Genomic DNA, 25,987 nt, shown 5'->3' with positions numbered 1-25,987 from the left:
AACATTAGCCCACAGATGGAAGGGTTCCAGATTCAATTCTGATCAAGGGCACATACCTCAGTTTCAGGCTCCATTCCCCACCCTGGTCAGAGCAGTGAGGCGAGCAACCAATTGATTATGTCATATATGAATATGTGGCTTATTTTAACTATGTAAGACAGCATGTGCACAGGAATAAATCTATAATACAGTTGTCCCTGATATTGATTCAGAGTATTATTGATGATTAAAATATAACGATTTACTGTTTTTCAGGTGTTCTTCTCTGAAGTAAGATGACTTGTCAAAAATTTTGTATGGCTTTGTTACAGTGGGGTAAGTTATTTGTCTTTTCCTCCCACTTAAAAATAATTTTTATATTTCAATTATAGTTGAAATACATTATTATATTAGTTTCAGGTGTATACCCCAGTGATTAGACATTACCTAACTTACTAAATGATTATTCTGATAAATCTTTCACCCATCTGACACCATACATAGTTATTAGAATATTAATAACTATACTAGGGGCCCAGTGCACAAATTCGTGCACCTTGAAAGGAACTGAAAGGCTGTGGTGGGCACAGGGGCGGATCTCGGCCCATCCTCTGCACCCCTGCCTGGCCACTCCCGCTGCGGCCAACAGTCCCCTGTCTGCTGGCAGCCCTGCTCCCACTGCCGCAGCTCCCACGTGCTGACTGTGCCGGCCCTGGCCCCATCCACACCTGCTGACAGCATGGAGCTATTGGGGCCAGCACCAGCAGTGGGTGTGAGCGGCTGCTGCTGCCCTGATCAGCCCTCAAGAGCAGGGGGAGGTGGAGAAGCCCTGATGGGTGATGGGGGCCGGCAGCCACTGCTCACACCCACTGATGGTGCTGAGCAATCTGGGCTGGTGGTGGGTGCCAGCAGCGGGTGCAAGTGGCAGCTCCGGTGCCAGCAGTGGTGTTAGTGGGGCTGGCACCGGCAGCAGGTGTGAGCACCGGGTGGGACCACAGCACGCGACAGCAAAGAATTTTCAGTAACCACCAGAGGTTCGTCCCGATGACAGCGACCCGCTCACCTGTTCCACCATCCCACCGCAGCTGACATCTGCCATGTTCCATGCGTGCCCCCTGGTGGTCAGTGCACGTCATAGTGACCAGTCGTTCAGTTGTTTGGTTGTTCCGCTGTTTGGTCTGTTTGCATATTAGGGTTTTATATATATAGATTCCCTATGCTGTACTTTATATCTCCATTAGAGGCCCTGTGCACGAATTCGTGCACCAGTGGGATCCCTCGGCCTGGCCTGTGGGATTGGGCCAAAACCGGCTCTCTGACATCCTTGAGGGGTCCTGGATTGCAAGAGGGTGCAGGCCAGGCCAAGGGACCCCACTGGTGCACGATCGAGGCCAGGGAGGGACGCAGGAGGTTGCCCAGCCGGGGAGGGACCATGGGAGGGCTCCAGGGATGTCCGGCCAGTCCCGATAGGCCGGACCCTAGCAGCAAGCTAACCTACTAGTCAGAGGATCTGCCCCCTAGTGGTCAGTGCACACCATAATGACTGGTCGACTGGTCGACTGTCTGTGCCTTGGTGGTCCATGCACCATAGCGAAAGGTTGAGCAGCCTTAGCATATAATTAGCATATTATGCTTTGTTTGGTTGAACAGACAACTGGATGACCAGACACTTAGCATAGCAGGCTTTTTTTTTTTTTTTTAATATATTTTATTGATTTTTTTACAGAGAGAAAGGGAGAGAGATAGAGAGTTAGAAACACCGATGAGAGAAAAACATCGATCAGCTGCCTCCTGCACATCTCCCACTGGGGATGTGCCCGCAACCCAGGTACATGCCCTTGACCGGAACCGAACCCGGGACCTCTCAGTCCGCAGACCGACGCTCTATCCACTAAGCCAAGCTGGTTTCGGCAGCAGGCTTTTATTATATAGGATGACTATTCTGTAAAAACCAATTTGAACTATTTTTTAAAAAAATAAATATTTTTATTGATTTTAGAGAGAGAGGAAGGGAGAGGAAAAGAGAGATAGAAATATCAATGAGAGAGAATTATGGATTGGCTGCCTCCTGCATTCCCCTCCTGGGGATTGAGTCCATAACCTGGGCATATGTTCTGACCAGGAATTGAACCAAAGACCTCTTGGTGTATGGGACAATGCTCAGCCAACTGAGCCACACTGGCTGGGCCCCATTTGTACTTCTTATTAAAATGTCCATATGTAAGGTAGAGATTTTGCTCTTGGAGATACTGTTTCCTATATTTGCTAACAGAATTTTCTGTTTCCAGGTAGGAATTCTCATGCTCATGCTCACTTAATGAAAGTATAAGCGTGAAAATGAAAACCTTTTTATCCCTTTGCAAATAGTGTGAAATGAACACTATTCCCAAACTCTTGGAAAGAACCTGATTTATATAACACACACACACACACACACACACACACACACACAGACACACTTCATATTTATAGCTGCAAAAATAGAATTGGTCTATAGATACTGTTCTGTGTTTGTTTTTTCAAACTACATTTTTATTGATTTCAGAGAGGAAGAGAGAGAGAGAGAGAGAGAACATGATGAGAGCGAATCATTGATTGGCTGTCTCCTGCATGCCCCCTACTGGAGACCAAGCCCGAAACCCAGGCATATTCCCTGATTAGGAGTTGAATCATGACCTCCTGGTTCATAGATTGATGCTCAACCACTGAGCCACGTTGGCGGGGCTGTTCTGTTTGGATTTTTTCCCCTACTTAACAGCTTTTCAATTTATCATGCCTTTTTCGGTATTTACTAATGTAATTATTTGTTTAATGATAGCATGACAATGAACTGTATGTATCTACCTTAAATTATTAATTTATTTGACCAATTCCCCATTAATATAGATTTATTTTCTGTAACAAATAATGCTGCATTGAAATGTATATACATATATCTTTGTATGTTTGGGAGAATATATTTTTTAAAAATATATATTTTTATTGATCTTTTACAGAGAGGAAGGGAGAGGGATAGAGAAGTTAGAAAGAGAGAGAGAAATATCAACCAGCTGCCTCCTGCACACCCACTACTGGGGATGTGCCTGCAACCAAGGTACATGCCCTTGACTGGAATTGAACCTGGGACCCTTGAGTCTGCAGGCCGACGCTCTATCCACTGAGCCAAACCAGTTGGGGCTGGAGAATATTTTTGTAGATTAATTCCTAAAGAGGGATATTTATTTTGAATAGTGTGCACATTTTATATATATATATATATATATATATATATATATATATATATATATATATATATATATTTCAGAGAGGAAGGGAGTGGGAAAGAGAGAAAGAGAAACATCAATGTGAGAGTGAAACATTGATTGGCTCCCTCCTGCACACCCCCTGCTGGGGATCAAGCCTGCAACCTGGGCATGTGTCCTGACCAGGAATTGAACCAGCAATCCTTTGGTACATGGGATGATGCCCAACCAACTGAACCACACTGGCCAGGGCAAGAGTTACTTTTAACTCAGCCATTTTGTTCTTGTCAAGTCTCTAACTTATTGGAGGAGGCCCACCCACATTAGGTAGGCCAATCTGCTTTACTCAGTCTACTGATTCAAGTGTTAAATTAATCCAGAAATATTCTCACAGACGCACCTAGAATAATGTTTGACTAAATGTCTGAGTCCCTTGTAGGCCTCAACAAATTGACTCATAACATTAATTATTATAGCCCAAATACTTTATTATGCTTTGCAATTTTTCTTCTTGCCCATCATTTGCTTTTTAACTTTGATTTCTTTTATAGCACAAAAAATTTATATATACATATGAATATCCATATATATATATATATATATATATACACACACACACACACATATATATATATATCCTATAGAATAAAAATCTAATATGCAAATCGACCGAATGGCGAAACGACCGATCGCTATGATGCACACTGACCACCAGGGGACAGATGCTCAATGCAGGAGCTGCCTCCAGCCTGCAGGCCCCAGGCTAGTCCAGGCAGGTGTGAGAAGGGACCCTCTGATCACCCCACTGGTCGCCCCGCAGAGGGAGGCGACCGTTGGTGGCAACGGGGCCAGGGAGCAGGCGGCACCAGGCCAGCCAAGGTGGGTGCCAGCAGGGGCCCCCCAATTGCCCTGCCAGTTGCCCTGTAGAGGGAGGTGACCAGCAGGGGCAGTGGAGGGAGGCCAGTGAGTGGGCGGCACCAGGCTGGCCAAGGCAGGTGCCACCTGGGATCCCCCAATTGTCCCACCGGTCACCCCACAGATCGGCCCTGATCACCAGCCAGCCTAGTGACTTACCTGTGCATGAATTTTATGCACAAGGCCTCTAGTGTGTGTGTGTGTACATATATATATACACACACATAAGTACATATACACATAAATATATATATATATATATATATATATATATATATATATATCAGATGACAGTCAAAACTTTAATTCTCTAAATGAAGGAGCAGTTTATGTGATGATAATCTTTAAAATAAAAGACTATGACACAAAGTGATGGGTTTGTTCTCAAATGGAATAGAGATACCAATTGAAATTCTATTTTGAATTATAACTGATAAATAGTAACAAATATCATATTATAAAGGGATATTATCAAGGGATGGTATGTACCTTAGAAATTTCCATCTTGAACACCACCAGAAGAATGCCTTCAGAAATTAAATGTATACTAGTCTTTCTCCTATCCATTGCAGGAATATCCTCAAAAGAAAGCTTACAGATGTTCTTTTACTATCTTGTGATTTTTAACTGCCCTGAATCACAGCAGGCTTCTGTTTGAGATTAGTCACACATTGCCAATGACTTTTGAGCATACTATTTTCACTTGCTTCTCACTGCATCCTAGTTTTATTCTGATGTTAAAAAAAAACCTCATCATCTAATTTAGGTTAATTTCTTAGTTTTTAAAATTAAAGTCAAGCTATCATCTACAAAACCCATCTTATCTGGCAATCATTACCTGTGTGTCAACTAGTTCTGAGCATCTACTTGGCCATTCCAATCTAAAGGTGCTCTTATTCGCTTCTTTACTTCTTTGTTGTACATAGTATTCTTTCTCATTGTAGCCATCTATATATTTACAGAAAATACTCAGGATAACGCCACTGCTACAGATTTCAGAACAAACCATGTAACAAAAGACTATAAAAAAGCAGTAACACAGTCATTCTTTCTTATATAATTTTCTCATCGTCTCTACCTCATTTTGTTAGGTTCCATTCAAATGTTTCACATTAACTTTCCCAAAAGTTTGCAGTGTGATCAAGTTCTGTGAGTCAGAAAAGTTCCTGGGATATTGTTACCATGATAACATGTGCTCTGAGATGCAAGCTCTGGACTCCTAGCAGGTTTAGGGTTCAATTGGAGAGAAAGAAATATCATTTTCAAAGGAAGCATGCACACAGAATGATCTTTTAATTGAACTGATTCAATAGTTGCTATGTCTATGACATTCATTATTACATTTCAAATTTCGAATACTTCTTTGAGGAATTTAGGCTAACTTCAGTTCAGCCAACTGAATCCTCCATGTGCAGCTAGAAAATAAAATGCTTTTAATTAATACCATTACATATTCATGGGTTTCGTAACACCAAAGAAATAAGTTATTCTCTTTTCATTGAGATATTATAATTTTAGAAATGTGTTAGAAATATTGAAGTACAAAGGAACACCGTTGCAATGAGGATCCACTTTCAGTGATGTTATGGTAGCTATTTATTAACACCGGGCAAAATAATGTTAGTCATGCTAATCATTTTTGCCCTAATTTTTGTATCTGATACATATTTATATTAATTTATATTTATAGAAAGGTTTAGAAACTAAGCTGGTAACAGTCACTATGTATTGTTTGGATATTTTTATGTCTTATTTTTATAATTTAAAATAATTGTGAATTGATTTTTAGAAATTTCTATTTTCTTACATTTTACCCTAATTTTTCAAAATATTTATTCCATATAAATTCATGCAGAATTCACAGAATTCTCATTCTGCATTAATCTGTATATGAAGTAACACAGCTGTTGGATTTAGGTAACTTGTAAAAGAAATAATTATAGAAAGTTGATATTTTCTTTTCAAACAATTCATTATTTAAAAACAAGTATCACTTTTGAGGATTATTTTTGGTATAGGATTTTTTATAATTGTGCTTAGCTTTGATGTATCTTAAAAGTGATAATTGTTTTTAATCAGCAATGGAAGATTCCTGTAAGAAGTCTTGTCATTGTGCTCTGATACTTGGAGAGTGCATTAAGGGTTTGTCTCATATGACGTCATGTATCTGGAGGATTATGGGAAGGGTCAGCTCATCCAAGTATCCTGATGTTGAAGATAAATCCTTTATAAAAGGATTCAGTGAACGTACTGTTAACATTTTGGTGTTATTCTTTTTAAGAAATATTAAAACAGCCTTGTCCACACGGTTCAGAGGTTGAGCATCAACTTATGAACCAGGAGGTGATGGTTTGATTCCGTGTCAGGGCATTTGCCTGGGTTGCGGGCTTTGACCCCCAGTAGGGGGCGTGCAGGAGGTAGCCAATCAGTGATTCTCTCTCATTGATATATGTTTCTGTCTCTTTTTCTGTCTCCCTTTTTTTCTCTGAAATCAGTAAAAACATACTTTAAAAAAGAAATACTAAAACAGCACTTCAATATTTGGTTATGTAATTGTCCAGATATTTATCTATGCTGGAGTTCATTAGAATATTCATTTTTAGAAATGAAAATTGAAATATTTAGTTATACTTTCTTTTCATTAAAATATAAATTATCCTAATGAGAAAGTAGAAGCATGAATTTCCAAAAAGGGGTGCTAGAGAGTGAAGTTGTCTCTATAAATAAATGCACCTCTCAAGTATAACACATTGTACAATAGACATACAGAGCTAGGTATTAGGCACTGATTTGAGCACTTGGAAAGTTAAATAATGACTGTTGAGCACTGCATGGTTTAATCGTAGATCCTTCCTATTTATGTCTTAGTCAAAATGATTTTTTATGTGTGTTTTTAATGTCCAAACAGAATTTATTTATGTGATAACAGCATTTAACTTGGCATATCCCAGTACTCCTTGGAGATTTAAGCTGTTTTGCATGCCACCAAACACAACTTACGACTTTCTCTTGCCTGCTGGAATCTCAAAGAACACTTCAAATTTGAATGGATATTATGAGCCACTTTTAGAAGCTAAATTTAATTCAAGTGGTACCTACTATTCTAACTTAACATCCAAAACAACTTTCCACTGTTGCATTTGGAGTGAGGAAAATGAAAACTGCTCTGTACAAGCAGACAACATTGGAGGGAAGGCGTTCGTTTCACCAGTAAATTCTTTAGTTTTTCAACAAATAGGTAAGTATTTTAATGTTCCAAGATTTAGCTGTTATTCAGCTGTATTGAACAAAATGTTTTTATTCTCTGAAAACTGCATGGAATTGATGTCTTATGGATGGGATTCTTAACATGTATTATAATTTTATATTAGTAACAGAATTAGGATTCATCATGTGACCAAACTAATAAGCCCACCATTTTTTTATGTCCCATAGAGAAAGATAAGAATGTAATGAAGGAACTTATTTTAAACTATAAATACATTTCTTGTGGTCTTCTCAGTGTGCTTTAAAATAGAAAAGGCACACCTAACTTATTAAATAGATAAAATATTTAAAATATTCGATTGTTAAATTAGTTACATTTTAAAGCATTATGAGTGATAATATTTGTTCAAACAAAGAATTGCTCTGTACCCAATAGATCTTTTAAATCAAGGAGTTTTTGTTGTGTGAGGTTAATGCATACTGAATGTAGCTAGTATAGTTCATAATGCTGCATCTGGAGATCCAAACAACAAAATTACTTCTAAGCCTTCTGGAAGAGCTAATAGAGCAGAGTCACTTGATGTGGCACTATAAAGAGACCTACAGGATGAAAATAAAGGCACACATATGTATAGCATTCCTATGTAGGAATAATCAGGATTTCTCAGCTTCTACACTATTGACATTTTGGGCCACATAATTCTTGGTTAGGCGGGGCTGTTCTGTGCATTGTAGGATGTTTAGCAGTATTTCTGGCTTCTCCCCACTAGATGCCTGTACCACTCCCTCTCCAGTTGTGACAATCACAGCATAGCTCCAGGGTTTGCCAGATGTCCCATGGAGGACCAAATGGCCCTGGTGGAGCACCACTGATTCGATGGAAGAAACACTCCAGTTTGTGGAAATCAGTTTAGGAATAAGGATAAAGCATACATATGCAATAAAATCAGTTTTAAAATAAGTTAGCAGTGCCTCCAATTGAATCTATAGTCTTTTAATTTTGTTATAAATGTTTTATTCCACTGCACTGTCACTAAAATTAAGCACTTAAAAAAATTTGTAAAGAAACTTAGCCTTTCTAGTGGTTATTAAATGTATTAAGAATGAACATAAGAAATCAGGGTCCTTATGATGAGCTTTGAAATGATAAAACAAACGTTAATATTTTTTTCACATGAAAGGAATGACTATGATGCTGTAGATTTTAATTTTATATACTGTATAAGTAAAGGCTAATAGCTAGTTACTTCTGAATGAGTTAGTCTTTAAAACTAAAATTATTAATTTAAGTGGTGGTTACTGAGGATTTCCATTGATTATTCTGCCAAGCGGGGCTCAAGATAGGTTTTAGCTTTGGGGAAATATATTACTGTTGCCCTAAGATAGTTTAAAAAAATGGAAATTACTAAATAGTCATGATTTCCATTTTTTCTTACTCTTGCTTTCTAAATTACAAACCACCTATAGTTTATCTTACATTACCAGCTGAGTTTTTCAGTGTGCTGTGAAATAAACTTTCATCAGTTATATTTGGAGCCTGTAATATTATAATAACGAGAATTTAAGACATTCATCATAGTTCAAATGTGAATCACCTTGCTTTTATTGCTAAAATAGACACATAAATATTGCTCCACATTTGCTTGTACTTTGATATTTAATGTTCTCTTTTCTCTTGGAAAGTGAGCCTGAACTGAGCTATGTGAGGATTTTGTTTTGAGGATTGTCCTATGTAAGTGATTCAGGATAAAAAGGTCTAAGAAGCAATCATTGAATTTAATTCTTTTTTACACAAAAAGGAAACTGAAGGCCAAAGGCACTGAATGGCTTTGGCAAACACATACCACTAGGTAGGGCCTGTTTTGTTTTGTTTTCTCTCAGAATGGGCAGTGTGAGTTGTATCAGAACACTGGTAAATTTAATTTAGCTCTTCTCTTTCAGGGAGTTGTTCAGAATGTTTTTCAGATTTAAAGCAGTTTATTTTTAATTCAGGTGCAAACTGGAACATACAGTGCTGGATGAAAGAGGACTTGGAGTTATTCATCTGTTATATAGAGCCATTATTTAAGAACTCTTTCAAGAATTATGACCTTAAGGTCCATCTTTTATATGTTCTGTAAGTACCAACTAAATTAATTTGTACATTTCTATGACACAATTTTTTAAAAAAAATGTGTCGAAGTGGATTGTGAAACCTCTCCCATCCATACATTTCCTCTGATGTCTATGTAAGTTTCTAGGTGGCAGTTTATATATTTTTTTAGACAACTTTCTTTTCCATTAGTTTTTCTCTTTTCTCCTCTTCTTTATTCAGGTGGCAAGACATTGCAGATATGAGTGGGCATATATTCTGAAAAAAAAGGATGCGCTCAGTTTAGGGGTCTTAGATATTTGAGTGGAGGATGGGGAGTTTTTTCCTATTTATTTTTCACAGGCTAGTGGTTGGGACAGAAGGGCACCGGGTTTTAGTTTTAGTGGTTGCTGATGTGGACTGGCCCGCACATGAAGCTGAGGGGGCACAAGGGTAGTGTGGGAGCCTTGGTGAGGATAGCTAGGACAGCTGGGGAGAGAAGAGAGGTGGGAAGGCTGCCTGAGGAAGGAGACAGCTGAGGTGAGTTTTCAGGGCTGAAGAAGAGCTAATAAGAAAAAAATGTGAGTATGTAGCATTGAGAAGCAGATCAGCATTACAGTGGGGCCTTGACTTACGAGTGTCCCGACTAACGAGTGTTTTGAGATACCAGCTGTCTCCCGGAGGATTTTTTGCATTGAGTTTACAGAGTAATTTGAGTTAACGAGCTCCTTAACGAGCTCGGTCTCGGAAAGAATTAAACTCGTAAGTCAAGGCCCCACTGTACCTGGAAGTTTCTTAGAAACTGAACTAATGAGCCAGAAATTCTGAGGGTGGGGCCTGTCAGTCTAGGTTTGACCAAGCCCTTAGGTGATTCTGATGGAACTGAAGTTTGAAAATCCCTGGTGTAGAGGTTACTAAGACATATTTTGGAGTTGGATCACCTGGCTCTACCACTTACTAAATGTACACTCACAGCACTGGCTATGCTTAACAGCATTCCTCACTCTAGAAATTAACTCACTGGACATATTCATACAAATGCTTTGTAATTATTTGTTGAACCAATATTGCTAAAGTGCTTTCTAAGAAATTTTTGTTAATTTACCCCTCAGGAATGTATTGATGAGGCAAAATTATTATTTTTTAACTTTTATTTTTATTGATTTCAGAGAGGAAGGGAGAGAGAGACAGAGTAGAAACATCAACGATGAGAGAGAATCATTGATTGGTTGCCTGCTACATGCCCACTACTGGGGATTGAGCCTGCAACCCGAGCATGTGCCCTGACTGGGAATCGAACCGTGACTTCCTGGTTCATAGGTCGATGCTCAACCACTGAGTCACGATGGCTGAGCGAGGCGAAAGTTATTGATGAAGAAATAATATTGTCTAAAGGTGGGACTAGAGAGAGGTCAATTGTACCAGATATAACAGAACGATATAATAAGGTCTGAGTAATATCTATTGACTTGACAATGTGGAAGTAATGGAAACTTTGGCCAGAGCTGTTTCAAGGAGTGGAAAGGGAGGTAGCCAGAACCAAACAAAACTTGGGGGAAGGATCCTGCAGAGCTGACTTCTGAGGAGCTGGTACTGGTTCCTCAGGCACTTGATGGAGGGACCCTGCAAAGCTGAAACTCATGTATCTGAGGAGGGGATGCTGGATCGCCTGTATAGAAGGGTCTCCGAGGAGGCATGTTACGGCTGGTTCTGAGAATGTGAGGGGGGAAAGACCTGGTTACTGAAATCAACTGCAGCAACCCAGGTGAAGAGCCTTTGCTGGGGTGATGAATAGGAAACAAAACAAGAAGGATCAAGTCCCTTGTTCCTCCATCAGCCTTATAGTGTCCTAGCACTTATAGGCAGAGATTAACCAGCATCCAGGTGTTGTTCAGGGCTCAGCTGCAGCGTGGGAAAGCAGGGTACAGAGGGTGGGTTTGAAGATGAGAGACAAAAGCTTCGCCAGCATAGCTCTCCCCGTTAGCTACATAGCAGCCACACATACCTTTCTACACATACTGGAACTACGACTTCCCTGTAGCTTCATGCTTTCCCTTACTAAGATGCAACTACACTTTGAACAAAAGGAGACACTAGAATAGGGAGACGCTATGGCCAATTGTCGTTGTATCCATTTCTGTGCAACATTTACAATTCTGATATCTGGGCAATATTAATTTCTCTTTACATTCAGACACAGTCTCGCCTAAATGAATATTCTGTAAACTAAATACTAAATTGTAAAGAATCCTTATGTAAAATGATAGGGGAAGGAGGTGATTCAGAGGAAAGTACTTACTATATAAAAATAAAAAATTAGTTACTATATGTATTTTGTATGTACTATATACAAAAATACAGTTAATGTAAATCAAAAAGGAAGAACATATGCTTAATGGACATCATCCTTATTTTTGTGCTGATTATCAGGCTGTGGTTAATACTTATAACTTATGGTGAACTATTTCTTAAGGTTATCCCAAGTGTAGCCCAGGTAGGGTGTCCTTGCTGTCACCCCTGACACTGAATGTCTCTGTGCTAATAATTTCCACATCTCAGTGCTGGCCCCTAGATGCTACCACTGATGAGTCTAAAAGCCCCTGCCATCTCTGCTCCTCTGTGCAGTCCTCATCAGGGCCGGTGTCCTGAATGGGGGTATCTGATGGGTGAGGACATGCCCTCACTGCCAGTGTTGCAGCCTTACAGAATGGTGGATTTTCCACTCTGATGCCGGACAGCCCCGGCACCTACGTAAATGTCCACAACAGAAATGGCTGGACTATAAATCCAACAGGCCCAAGAAGCCTAGCTGAGAGTGTGAAGGTTGGAAGGTGGAGGAATACAGGCAATGCCAGGCTAAGGGTGGACATTTAAAACATGGGAAAGAATGAGCTTAGTTCTAGTCTATAGAAAGTGACCCAGCAGGGAGAGAATAGTTGGAGATCTGATAGATAGGCACCTATTGGAGGTATATGATAGAGAGTGAGTAGTTGAATAGGCAAGTTCCAGAAAAAGAGCACAGATAGAGGGATGAAGAACGGTCACTTTGTCTTCTGAGTACTGAGACAATAAAGGAAGCCCTATGGCAGCGATCGGCAAACTCTAGTCAACAGAGCCAAATATCAACAGTACAACGATTGAAATTTCTTTTGAGAGCCAAATTTTTTAAACTTAAACTATATAGATAGGTACATTGTTATTAACTTAATTAGGGTACTCCTAAGGCTTAGGAAGAGCCACGCTCAAGGGGCCAAAGAGCCGCATGTGGCTCGCGAGCCGCAGTTTGCCGACCACGGCCTATGGGGATGAAGATATAGCTGAAGTTTGGGGCAGAACATTTCCTGCTTTATTGGATAAAACAGACTTTAGCACAGAGAAAAGAATTCATTTGCAATGTAGTACATTCCTACAGTGACCTAAATTCTTTGGATCACTTTTTATTTTAAGTACACAAAGTACACAAGTGTAATTGCAAAATTACAATTTGCAAGCACTTTGTTTTACATTTCAAACTGCCACCATCAAGTTGTTGACACATTTATGTACAGAACAGATTAATACCTGCTACAAAGCACTCTTTGTGAGAATGCAAACTCTAATAACAGGGGAAAAAAAAGGGGCAAAAGCATCAACATTACATAAGTTTAAAAGACAGTTTTTAAACCTGGGTTGCAGGCTTGATCCAAGGTCCTGGTTGGGGTGTGTGTGTGTGTGAGGCAACTAATTCATGTAGTTTCTCTCACATTGATGTTTCTCTCTCTTTCTCCCTCTCTCCCTTCCACTCTCTCAAGAAAATCAATGGAAAAAATGTCATTGGGTGAGGATTAAGAAAAACAAAACAACAACAAAAAAGAAAATTATGATATGTTAACTAGATTTTTAAAATCTTGCTCATATGATGAATTTAGCAGATTCTTTTTACCTGCTTTTATTCTTAACTCAGGTTTCTAAAAATATCAATACAGGAAAACCTATCCTAAGTGCATTCAATTTGAGAAGCGATCTCTCTTTTTTGCCACATTAATTCTTCTATCCTTTATATGATTTGGTTTAATCTAATGAATATGTATATTTTACCAATTGTCACATACTAGTTCTGCCTTTAATTTTATTTTTTGTGCACATCTTTGTGCAATATACCTCAAGTAATTCAAATAAGACCTTTTAGATCTGGAGGAAGAGATGGTCAGAATAATACATGAGACCTCCATGGAAGAGAAAATCCATAATGGTGGTTACTATAGAAAAGTTTTTAATCAAAATCACCTTCTGTGGACATTAGGAAATTCACAAGAGAAATCTTTCAAATGCTTCCAAGTGCAAATAATTATATTTTAAAAAAGAACTAACACCTAATATTTATAAGAGTTTTAAAGTCCTATAAAAATGTCCCTTAAGGGAAAGTGTTGTTTGAGCTCAGATATTAATGTTTGTCAGAGAATCTGAAGGAGAGATACCAAAGAAATGTGCTATTCTGGAACTGCTTAAGACCTTTTATCTTAGACCTAGGAGGCAAGTCCTCTTCTTCCTTCATGACTTGCCTATTGTGTACACCAGTCGCTGAGCTGGGGAACAATGTTAACTCGACTGAGCCCTTGCCCTCCTGGAGCTAATAGTAAAGACAAAGGACATAATAAAGTTTGAAAATGCTGTCATGTAATAAACACAGGGACACGTGGAAACCTACTACAAGTATTCTGAGGGGGCAGAGAAGAATGAGCCAGATAGAGTGAAGGGCATTTGCAAAGGCTCGTCGGCACACGTAGACATTTGAAGACTTGAAACGCGTGTGATTGGGTCTGGAAGCTGGGGGTGATGACAGATCAATGTGGATGACTAAGCAAGGGTTATCCGGAGAGTTTGGACTTTTGTAACTCCCATTAATAACGTGGATTTCCTTGGTCACACATTTTCATCAAGTAGCCACTCCATTTCACTACATCTAGTTTACTTGGTCTCTTCACTATTACTCCTGTCAGCTCTCTTGGTGATTTCAACATTCACTTGGATTATCTTCAATTTCTTGAATGCTTTACTTTCACTATTCTTTTTTTTTCTTTTACCCCATCTAATTAACCCTTTTTCATGGACATACTCCAGACCTTGTCATTAATGATAAGCATTTATTTCTATAATCTCAGTTTCAAGGATCCCACACTTTGACCCTTTCTCCTCCTACCTCTTGTGTAAGGCTTACTCCCTCAACCTCAGGAGTAATCCTCCATGTTTAGTGGCTCTGCCTTTTGGGTACCTGAACATGACGCAGGGCTGGGGAACTCAAGCAGAGCCCAGAAATATTGCTGATTCAAGAAGACAGAGATAGAAGTTCAGATAGTATAAAGGGGCTTGAATTCATGGAGCAGAGTACTTGAAGCAGGGATGCGCACAGAAACTATTATGGGGGTCCCCTTGACTCTTTGGCTGGATACCAGTCTGCCATGATGGTAGGTAGGAAAGCTACTTAGAAGAGAACAATTACCAGGAGCTGTAAGCTAAACAATCCCCAGAAGTCACATGGGACCAAGAATAATTAAATTTTCCACCAAGTAGGTTGGAGAGACCTCGTTGGATGTCAATGACTTTCAGTAGAAACCCCATAATAACCTACTTTAAAGTGAGGCCAGATTACTCCTAGATTCAAGGCTTCTCTATACTATCTTCCCCCAAACTAAAAAAAAAAAAAGCTTAAAAGGCTTAGACTAGTACTGAAGTAACTTAACTGACTGCCAGAACAAAATCGTCCATTCTTTAGAGTAAGCATAATATCCACAATGTCTGGCATCCAGTAAAAAAGCATAATATTCACAATGTCTGGCATCCAGTAAAAAATACTAAAAGAATAGGAAATACACTTTTCTGTATATGAAGTAACGGAAAAATATAACCTATAACCAGCAGAAAAATAAAAATCAGTCAATAGAAAAAGACCCAGAAATGACAGAGATGATAGAATTTACAGACAAGGATACCTATTATTAATATTCTCCACATGCTCTGGACATAAAGAAAAATATGAATATAATCTATATATATAAAAGGCTAATATGCAAAGTGTCCCGAGGGAGTTCGACTGGGAGAAGGGGAGTTCCATGGCTCACTATGACATGCCCTGACCACCGGGGGCAATGTGGAACATGGCAAGTGACCAGCGGCAGTGGCAGGGTGCTGAGGGAGCTAGGGGAGGAGGAGGCAGGAGGTGGGGAGGTGGTGACAGGGAACCACGCAATGGTGGCATGCCTGGGTGGCAAGGGAAGGAGGAGGCGGGGAGGTGGGGAACCTGATCAGCCCTGATAGCCAACCAGGCCTAGGGACCTTATCCATGCACCAATTTCATGCACTGGGCCTCTAGTCCTATATAATAAAACCCTAATATGCAAATAGACTGAATAGCGGAACAACTGGCTGAATGACCAGTTGCTGTGATGGGCACTGACCACCAGGGGGCAGGTACTCAATGCAGGTGCTGCCCCCTGGTGGTTAGTGCACTCCCACAGGGGGAGCATTGCTCAGCCCGAAGCCGGCTCACAGCTGGTGAGAGTAGAGGCGATGGCGGGAGCCTCTCCAGCCTCCACTGCAGCGCTAAGGAGCAGTGAGCTGAGTGGTAAGGAGCAGTGCAGGCGGGCAATAAGGAGCTAGGAGTCCCAGACTGCAAGAGGGCACAGGCCGGGCTGAAGGACGCCCCGCCCCCTCCGTCCAGTGCACAAATTTTGTGCACCAGGCCTCTAGTAAGGCTATAAAACATGAAATTGATGATAAAAAAAAACTGACTGAAATTTTTAGAGAAGAAAAATACATTATTTTTAAAGTAAATAAAAGTGTTCAATGTTAATTGGGTCATTTTAGAAATAGTGTTATTCAATCAAGAAACATTTAGTGTGTACAGGTCACAGTGCTAGGCTCTGTGGGAAGTATACTTTCCATTCTTCCCTTTATTCCTCCCTTCCTCCCTCTCTTCCTCCCTCCCTCCCTCCCTCCCTTCCTTCCTTCCTTCCTTCCTTCCTTCCTTCCTTCCTTCCTTCCTTCCTTCTTTTTCTCCTCTCCTTCTCCTTCTCTCTTCCTCCCTCCCTATCAAGAGGGACTCATGGATTATTTTAATTTATGGGCTATAATCACTTTCATTATTTTATTTTTCAAATTATCTCATTTGGCTAGTTGAAGCTGGTCCTTGTGTCCCTTTGATGTGTTCCATCTTTTACATTTGTTTTTGAGGATTTTTTACTTTCCAGCATTACAATGTTTCAGGTTGATTTTATACTTTTCCTGCTATAACACTGGAAACCGCTATTTCTCTAAGGAGCCCTGATCCTTTTTTATTGGAGAATGGTATTTACAAAGCAGTATCTGGGGGCTAGATGTTTACTGTTACGTGGGTTGCATTATTGCTAGGTCCTCTTAACTATAGAGCTAGTTATATGTGTACACACACAATACAGACATGTTACATATGTATACACAAATCTACATATCTACATCTCTCTGTATATAAATATATTAAAAGTGTGTGTTCATACTAATATTTCCCATTTTACTCTAAAGCCACAGGATCTGTTCTGGCCTTTTTTCTTTTCCTGTAACTCCTTACTCCAGTAGTAAAATACCTGGCTTCCCTTTTCCACAATCTGTTACCTATTTGCTCAGTCCTAGAATACATATCAAGTTATTTTGAAATTGCTAACCCATACCACTGTGAAAAACATACTAATTAGAGTATAATGTTTAGACTTGTTTTGTCTTTGCTAAGGCTAACATTTACATTGGCAAAATACTAGTTCCAAAGTTAATTAGGATTCCTTCTCCTCCTTCTCTGTCCCTTGTGGTTATATTATTAACTTGATACGCTTTAAGGTCCATTTGTTTTTGTTTCATTCCTCTTGTTTTCCTCTTCTATTTTCTTTCTCTCTCTCATCCTCGTTGATTTCTCATTGTTTGGTAATATTTTACATCAGAAGAGTACTTTGTGTTTTTACAAAATGCTTCTTAAACTTGTTTTCTTGAGAAGACTTACCTAGTTCAGTGCTTCCCACTTGGACCTGATGCACAAGATCTGGGTTGGAGTCGGTAACTGCATTTCTGTCAAGTTCCAGGTGACACTGATGTGACTGGTTATGAACTAGACTTTGAGAACCACTGATCCGTAACACTTACTAAAAACAGATGCCTCAGCCCCAGACCTATCGAATTCTCCATGGAGGGTCTCGGGATCTATTTCTTAAGCCTCCATGTGACTCTTATGATAAGACTAGTCTGGGACACTAACCTGGTTTTGAAATTAGTTGGGATTGGCAAAGTAGAATTTTTGGGTAACATTTATATAGATTACTAGTCTGAATTTAAAATAAGTGACTTGATTAAATTATATACAAAGCTGATATTAAATTTTCCAATTCCTGTTAATTGGTTTGTCTATTATGTTTTGCTCTAAGTTTATGTCACAATCAGAAGTTTGGGTGGCACCAATTTGGTATTATTCCTATAGTAATTTAGTATAAATCTCGGCTTATAAAAGTTTTAATACATTCACAGAAAAATTTTCTGGAAACTAATAACTTGACCAAAGGTCAGAGGACAGAATGTGCTTCCTGTAAACTGTGGCTACCAAAAATGAAATTTCAATACTAAGTACTTATATATATGGACATTTTGAGTGGAAAATGGACCAAATGTAAAATTTGCAAATAAGCCAAATTTAAAATTTATTTGACAGATGTTTTTGTTTATTTGTTTGTTTGTTTGTTTTTACTATTTCCCTTTCAAGTAAAGTGAGATTAAATAAATAGAAGCACTGTGTGTGAGAGAGAGAGAGAGAGAGAGAGAGAGAGAGAGAGAGAGAGTACTGGCAAGGCATAAAATAGCTTGCTGCATAAAAATATTTTAGGAATTTCAGTAATTCTTTCCTCCCTCCCCCACCACGTGTGTCCCCGCCCCGCCCCCCTTAGTTGCCTCCTATATGCACCCTGACCCAGGATTGAACTCGAAACCTGGGTATGTGCCCTGACCGGGAATCGAACCTGAAACCTTTTGGTGTACGGGATGATGTTCAACTAACTGAGCTGCTGGGCCAGGGCCAGAAATTCTTGTTTTGGTTATTTTAAGCCAATGTATCTCTTTTTTATTTTAAAATATTGACCATCATTTTAATCCTTATAGTTTAAAAGTATCAAATTTTTAGAGTATCATTTGATGTTCATAAATACTTAAAACTTTTAAAAGTCTTTTTGAAGGTAAAAGGAGTTCTTGTGCTGACTTTGGCAAGTAGCAAAGCTGGTGTAGTCCAGGTTTCACACAAACTTGGAAAAATTTCTGTTCTCTTAAATATGACAAATATCAAATGTTTTCCTCAAGGAAAAAAATAATTTAAAATAACTATATAATTCTCTAATGTTCTAATTTATAGAAATATTAACACAGCTCATATTAAGGATTCTTTAGTTGTGGCCCCTAAAGTCTTTATTATCCTGTCTATAAAATGACAATGGCAACAGATAAATTTATCTTGTAATAATAAGGCATCTTGGGTATAATGAAATGAGCACTGAATGGAAGGGCAAGGCTTCATATGAGGTCTACCTTCTCTCTGAGCCTCCGTTTCTGACCCATAAAGTAGGTGATACTAGTTCCCTCATAAGGTGGATTAAAAAACTGTAGTAGGTATTGATTCTCAAGGTGTTTTATGTAAATTGTAAATATGTTATATTATGAAATTTGCTGATATATTTAATGTTGTTTCTCTGTTTCTGTGTCTTTTACCCATCAAGTACCCACCACTAAGGAATACAAAGTATTTTTAGCCTATAGCTGGGATTGAAATTTTTTTTCTTAAAGGGCCAGGTAGCCAATATTTTATTATTTAAAAAAAATATTTTTATTGATTTCAGAGAGGAAGAGAGAGGGAGAGAGAGATAGAAACATCAGTGATGAGAGAGAATCATTGATTGGCTGCCTCCTTCATGCCCCACACTGGGAATCGAGCCTGCAACCTGGACGTGTGCCCTGGCTGGGAATTGAACCGTGACCTCCTGGTTGATAGGTCAATGCTCAACCACTGAGCCATGCCAGCTGGGATTGCTAGCCAGTATTTTAGATTTTGCAGGCCATAGTATCTCTGTCATAACCTTGTAGCCATAGTTAATACGTAAACAAATGAGCATGCCTCTTTTTATGGATACTAACATTTGAATTTTATATAATTTCCACATATCACAGAACATTCTTCCTTTTTTTTTTTTTTTTTAGAAAACATTTGAAAATGTAAGAAACCATTCTTAGCTCACAGGCTGTACAAAAAGAGGTATATTTGGCTTGTGGGTTGTAGTTTCCTGACTCCTGCTTAGAACATTTGAAAATTAGTTTTAGATTGATTCTTAGAGTTTTGTGATAGGGTTATCTGTTGGGGTGGCTTGGGAAATTTCTGAATAGAGATGCTTTTAAGAGAAAACAAATTATGAATTACTGTAATATGTATTCTATAGTTATATATAATCATATATAGTTACTATGAATTTTTGCTATATATTTTTAGCATCTTTGTGTATATTGAAATTTTAAAGAATATGGAGATTGATTAAATAAAACACAGCAGTGAAGTGTTACAGAGAGCAAAGAGATAATCTAATTGGTAATCAGCCCTATTCTACAATTATCCACTGTATTTAGAAAAGGATGGCATTGGCAAGACTATCTAAGTCAAGAGAGTGTAATTCTAGCTTATTTTTTATTTTAAAAAGAAAAATATCACTAGAATTTTTAAAACATAAAAACATAAAAAATATTAGTTGAGAATATGTCTTGTTATTGGTTCAGTTCTATTTTTGCCTTAAAATTTGGGAGTTTTTCAGTCAAAGCTTCTGACATAAAACCACAATTTATTCAATTTGTTTCATATCCCTTTGATAAAAGCTTTTATCTTAATCTGCGAAAAACACATAAAAGGCAAGGCATAATATTTTTAAAAATTACAGTTTATTGGCTTTGTTTAAAGATTTGTATAAAATGGAAAGTACCAAGTCAATCCACCTCTGATTAAAAACAGCATTTTATGGGTGTACAGCACTTCAAGTTTTCAAAGATACTTTTATGTAATTGTCTTTGATATTTACTACAACCTTGTAAAGATAGATATTGCAGGCATTTTCTCTGTCTTACGGATTAAGGAAACTGAGGCTCATAAAATGCCCTTACATGTCTGTGGCTCATAAGCAAACATAATAGCTTGAGTTTGAGTCTCAGTATGGATTTAGTGTGCATTTTGCAACAATATTATTCCTTACACAGTGCCCAGTAGACTGCTTTCCACATTAAAAGGTCTGTATATGCTGTTTCCTGATTGGTATTTTAGAACTAAATTAATACTAACATCTATGATAAATTATGAAAATTTATCATAATTCAAAACATTTAATGCTAGTGGGACATGTGTGGAAAGACTAGGGTACATTTCTTTCCTGTTGTGTTCATATCTGAATGCACATGTATATGCTAGTTAGCACAATTTCTAAAGCAACACTTCCTCCACACTGAATTTGTAATTGGTATATTTATCACATACAGTTGTTTCCTCCAAAAGGACAAACATTTCTGAAGGCAATGATCTTGCCCAAATAGTACTACTCTCTCCCTATCCCCAAGTTTTTTTTAAAAAGCATAGAGTGGTTTGGATAGAAAGCAGCTGATATTCACAGACAGAATGAGAGTAGCTCAAGCAAGATAGGGGAATGGGGGGGCATTGGTACCCCTCCCCCCCAAACACACACACACACACACACACACACACACCGACACTCTAAATCTTCTCGTTTACAACAAGGTTTAGAGTAGGGGACCATGCAGATTAAATAAAAACCATTAATAAATCAGAAATAACAACTCTGTGTCTTGGTTGCATACCATTGTTCCTTATGCCTTGAGTTAGGTAACCTTACCCAACTAATTATAATTAATTTTATAAAAATATATTTTTATTGATTGAGAGAGGAAGAGAGATAGAAACATCAATGATGAGAGAGAATCATTGATTGGCTGTCTCCTGCATGCCCCACACTGGGGTTCGAGCCCACAACCCGGGCATGTGCTCTGACTGAGAATCGAACCGTGACCTTCTAGTTCATAGGTAGACATGCAACCACTGAGCCACGCTGGCTGGGCTATAATTAAAATTTTAAGGTTAACCCATTCATTTGTAGATTTACAGTGATAGGCAGAGCATTGTATTAGAATTCTAATTCCTCCATGTCCTTGTTCAACACTTGGTATGCTTAATTTTTTAAGTTTTAGCCTTTAATATGTGGATAGTGGTATCTTATTGTGGTTTTAATTTGTATTTCCTGAATGACTAATGATGTTGGGCTTCTTTTCAGGTACTTATTTTCATTCTTATATCTTCTATGGTGAAAGGACTATTGACATCTTTGCCTATTTTTTTTAATTGTGTTGTTAATTTTAGTTTTACTGAGTTTTGAGCATTCTTTATGTCTTCTGGGTACAAGTGCTTTATCAGGTAGGTGATTGACAAATGTATTTTCTCAATCTATGGCTTGTTTTTTTGTTATTTTTCATAGTGTCATTTGAAGAACAGTTTTCAATCTTGATAGAAGTCCAGTTTATCAATTTGTTCCTTTTTAAAAAATAAATCTTTATTGTTGAAAGTATTACATATGTCCTTTATTCCCCCCATTGCCCTCTCCCACCTCCCTCCCCCTAAGCCTTCACCACCTACTGTCTGTGTCCTTGGGTTACACATATACGCATATGAGTTCATCAGTTGATCTCTTCCCCTCCCCCCTGTCCCTGCCTTCCCTCTTAGATTTGACAGGCTGTTCCATGTTTCTATGTCTCTGGGTCTATTTTCGTTCATCAGTTTATGTTGTTCACTAGATTCCACATATGAGTGAGATCATGTGACACTTATCTTTCTCTGACTGGCTTATTTCGCTTAGCATAATGCTCTCTGGGTCCATCCATGCTGTTGCAAATGGTAAGGGTTCCTTCTTTTTTACAACTACCTAGTATCCCATTGTGTAGATGTACCACAGTTTTTTAATCTATTCATGTGCTGATGGGCACTTATGCTGTTTCCAAATTTTAGCTATTGTAAATTGCACTGCTATGAACATAGGGGTGCATATTTCCTTTCTGACTGGTGTTTCTGAGTTCTTGAGATATATTCTTAGAAGTGGGATCACTGGGTCAAATGGGAGTTCCATTTTTAATTTTTGAGGAAACTCCATACTGTTCTCCACAGTGGCTGCACCACCAGCAGTGCAGAGAGTTCCCTTTTCTTTACATCCTCGCCAGCACTTGTCGTTGATTTGTTGATGATAGCCATTCTGACAGGTGTGAGGTGGTACCTCATTGTCGTTTTGATTTGCATCTCTTGGATGATCAGTGACTTTGAGCACTTTTTCGTATGCCATTTGGCCTTCTGTATATCCATTTTGGAGAAGTTGTCTATTGAGGTCCTTTGCCCATTTTTAAATTGGATTGTTTATCGTCATTTTGTTAAATTGTATGAGTTCTCTGTAGATTTTGGAGGTTAACCCCTTATCAGATGTATCATTGGCAAATATGTCCTCCCATGGAGTGGGTACTCTTGTTATTTTATTGATGGTTTCTTTTGCTGTGAAGAAGCTCTTTATTTGATGTACTCCCATTTGTTTATTTTCTCCTTAATTTCTATTGTCCTAGGAGATGTATCTGTAAACATATTGCTACGAGAGATGTCTGAGGTTTTGCTGCCAATGGTTTCTTCTAGGATTTTTATGGTTTCCAGTCTTACATTTAAGTCTTTTATCCATTTTGGGTTTATTTTTGTGTATGGTGTAAGTTGGTGGTCTAATTTTATTTTTTTGCATGTATCTGTTCAATTTTCCCAACACCATTTATTGAACACTGTCTTGACTCCATTGTATACTCTTGCCTCCTCTGTCAAATATTAAATGATCAAAAAAATAGATGCAGAAAAAGCATTCAACAAAATCCAGCACCCTTTCTTGATAAGGACTATCAACAAAGTGGGAATAGAGAGATTATACCTCTACATAATAAAAGCCTTATATGACAAACCTACAGCCAACATCATACTCAATGGACAAAAGCTAAAACCATTTCCCCTAAGAACAGGAACAAAGCAGGGATGCTTGCTTTCACTACTCCTGTTTGACATAGTACTAGAAATGCTAACCATTGCAATCAGACAAGAAGAAGAAATAAATGACATCCAAATTAGAAATGAGAAGTAAAATTGTCACTATTCGCTGATGATATGATACTGTACATAGAAACCCCTAAAGACTCCATCAGAAAACTACTAGATTTAATAAATGAATTTGGCAATGTAGCAGGATATAAAATTAATACCCAGAAATCTATGACATTTTTATACACCAATAATGAATTCTCAGAAAGGGAAACCAAACAAACAACCCCATTTAGCATTGCAACAAAAAATTTAGATACTTGGGGATAAATTTAACCAAGGAAGTAAAAGACCTGTATTTGGAAAACTACAAGACATTGAAAAAAGAGATAGAGGAAGATATATGCAAGTGGAAGAATATACAGTGTTCATGAATTGGTAGAATCAACATCATTAAAATGTCCATACTACCCAATGCAATCTACAGATTCAATGCAATCCCCATTAAAATACCAACAGCATATTTCATGGAGCTAGAACAAATTCTCCAAAAATTTATATGGAACCAAAAAAGACCCCAAATGGCTGCAGCAATCTTGAGAAAGAAAAACAAAGTTGGAAGAATCATCAGACCAGATTTCAAGTTATACTACAAAGCCACTATACTCAAAACAGCCTGGTACTGGCACAAGAACAGGCATATAGACCAATGGAACAGAGCAGAGAACCCAGAAATTACAATTTGTTCTTTATGGATGATACTTTTGGTGTTGAAGCTGACAAATTTTACCTAACTCAAGGTCACAACCCCCCCCCCCCCGGCCCCCACCTTCTGTTCTAGAAGTTTCATAGCTTTAGGTTTTACATTTGAATTGATGATCCATTTAAAAAATATATGTCTTTATTGATTTCAGAAAGGAAGGGAGAGGGAGAGAGAGATAGAAACATCAATGATGACAGAGAATCATTGATTGGCGCCTCCTGCACGCCCTCTACTGGGGATTGAGCCCACAACCCTAACATGTGCCCTTGACTGGAATCGAACCTGGGACCCTTCAGTTCTCAGGCCAATGTTCTATCCACTGAGCCAAACTGGCTAGGGCTGGTGATCCATTTTGAATTAATTTTTTAATCTGGTGTGAGGTATGGATTGAAGGGTTTCTCACCCCACCCTCTCCAAATCACTGGAATATAGAGATCCCATTGCTCCAGCACAATTCATTGAAAAGATTATCCTTTCTCCACAGAGTTGCTTCTTTTTATTTATCATTTATTTATTTATTTGAATAACAAAAGATATTTTACTAAAACATAAGATTTACAGAAGTTTCCAGGCAAGCCATACAAAATGGTCACAAGCTTTGCTTGAAGTGGGGGTGGGGGGGTCTACATTTGACAGCAAAGTCACAATGTTATTCGTGAGGGCTGTGGTGTTTGTTTAATGTTCCCATTTTGGTTCAAACAATCAAGCTTGTCCACCTACAGTGTCTAAATAAAGGTAGACTTGGCTAAAGAGCATATTCTAAAGAACTGGTTAGTTGCTTTTAACCAATGCAATTAGATCACCATAAAAAAGGGGGAAAGGAGCCCATAAAATTAAACTACCTACCCCTCAAGAAAACCACCCACACCCCTTCAGCTAACCCTGACAACTACCTTCATTCACAGTGCTTTATACTTAAACCATGACGGGAGGGTGGGGGGATGAATAAAAGCAGAGAGGGGTCCATGCTTTTAAACGTTTCACAACAATCCAGATGGTACTTCTAGCCTCTGCTCATGCTTTATAACAGTGAATCAGGACAAGACATAGATTTGCTAATGTGCATTTAATCACCAAAGGACTGAAGATGTCTGGGCTTTTATTCTGTAATGTTTCTAAGACCGTGTCCATTAAATGCAAACAAAAAAGGAAGAAGTCTTGGCAGAACAGGAGAAGTGATGCACACCTGCTGATCAGATCGATTTAAATGTTATTCATGCATATAGCCTAGTCCATGCTCTAGCTATTTCTACAGCTTGGGCTTCTTTGGTCTTCCGTTGCTCCGCTACATCATCTGCTAATGGGTCATCTGGATTGGGAGCACTTAACAAAGCCTGGGTGGATGGCAGAACTGTGAATCTGCAGTGCTGGCGACCACTTATCTTTCACAATATCTGAACATTTTCTTCCCAACTTGTCTACATTAGGATGATAAATTTTGGTCATGAAACGTACTTTAGGTGCTGCCATGGGGTATTCTTCTGGAAGGAATAGTTCAAGTTTAAAAGCCCCTCCCTCAAAGGGGGAATCCTGGGGGCCAGCAATGACCACATGAAAATTACGGGCGTTGCTCTCATCTGGTTCTGCTTTAATGCCAGGAACTGGTTCTGCCAGCAAACATAAATGCTGGGTTTCCTTGATTATCCTGTGAGACAGCCTGGCCATCTTGTCAGATCCCA

At 38.6% G+C, this 25,987-nt stretch overlaps 1 protein-coding gene and 1 pseudogene across 2 annotated transcripts in view; one reads left to right on the top strand and one right to left on the bottom strand.

The window, feature by feature from the left end:
- The first annotated feature begins 255 nt into the window (after window positions 1-255).
- LEPR (leptin receptor) overlaps window positions 256-25,987 on the top strand; it is a 58,446-nt gene continuing 32,714 nt past the window's right edge. The window contains exons 1-3 of the mRNA XM_081087358.1: window positions 256-315; window positions 7,045-7,374; window positions 9,336-9,459. Of these exons, the coding sequence (XP_080943484.1) occupies window positions 276-315; window positions 7,045-7,374; window positions 9,336-9,459 (494 nt within the window). The 5' untranslated portion in view covers window positions 256-275. The remainder of the gene's footprint in view (window positions 316-7,044; window positions 7,375-9,335; window positions 9,460-25,987) is intronic.
- Window positions 25,523-25,973, bottom strand: LOC308515992 (ubiquitin-conjugating enzyme E2 N-like; annotated as a pseudogene). Its single transcript has one exon. The product of its transcript is annotated as a ubiquitin-conjugating enzyme E2 N-like (transcript).

Source organism: Myotis nattereri (assembly GCF_964212035.1).
Source record: "Myotis nattereri genome assembly, chromosome: 3".
NCBI lineage: Eukaryota > Metazoa > Chordata > Mammalia > Chiroptera > Vespertilionidae > Myotis > Myotis nattereri.
Note: the sequence above shows the minus strand (reverse complement) of the source record. Positions and strands in the feature narration are given on the sequence as shown.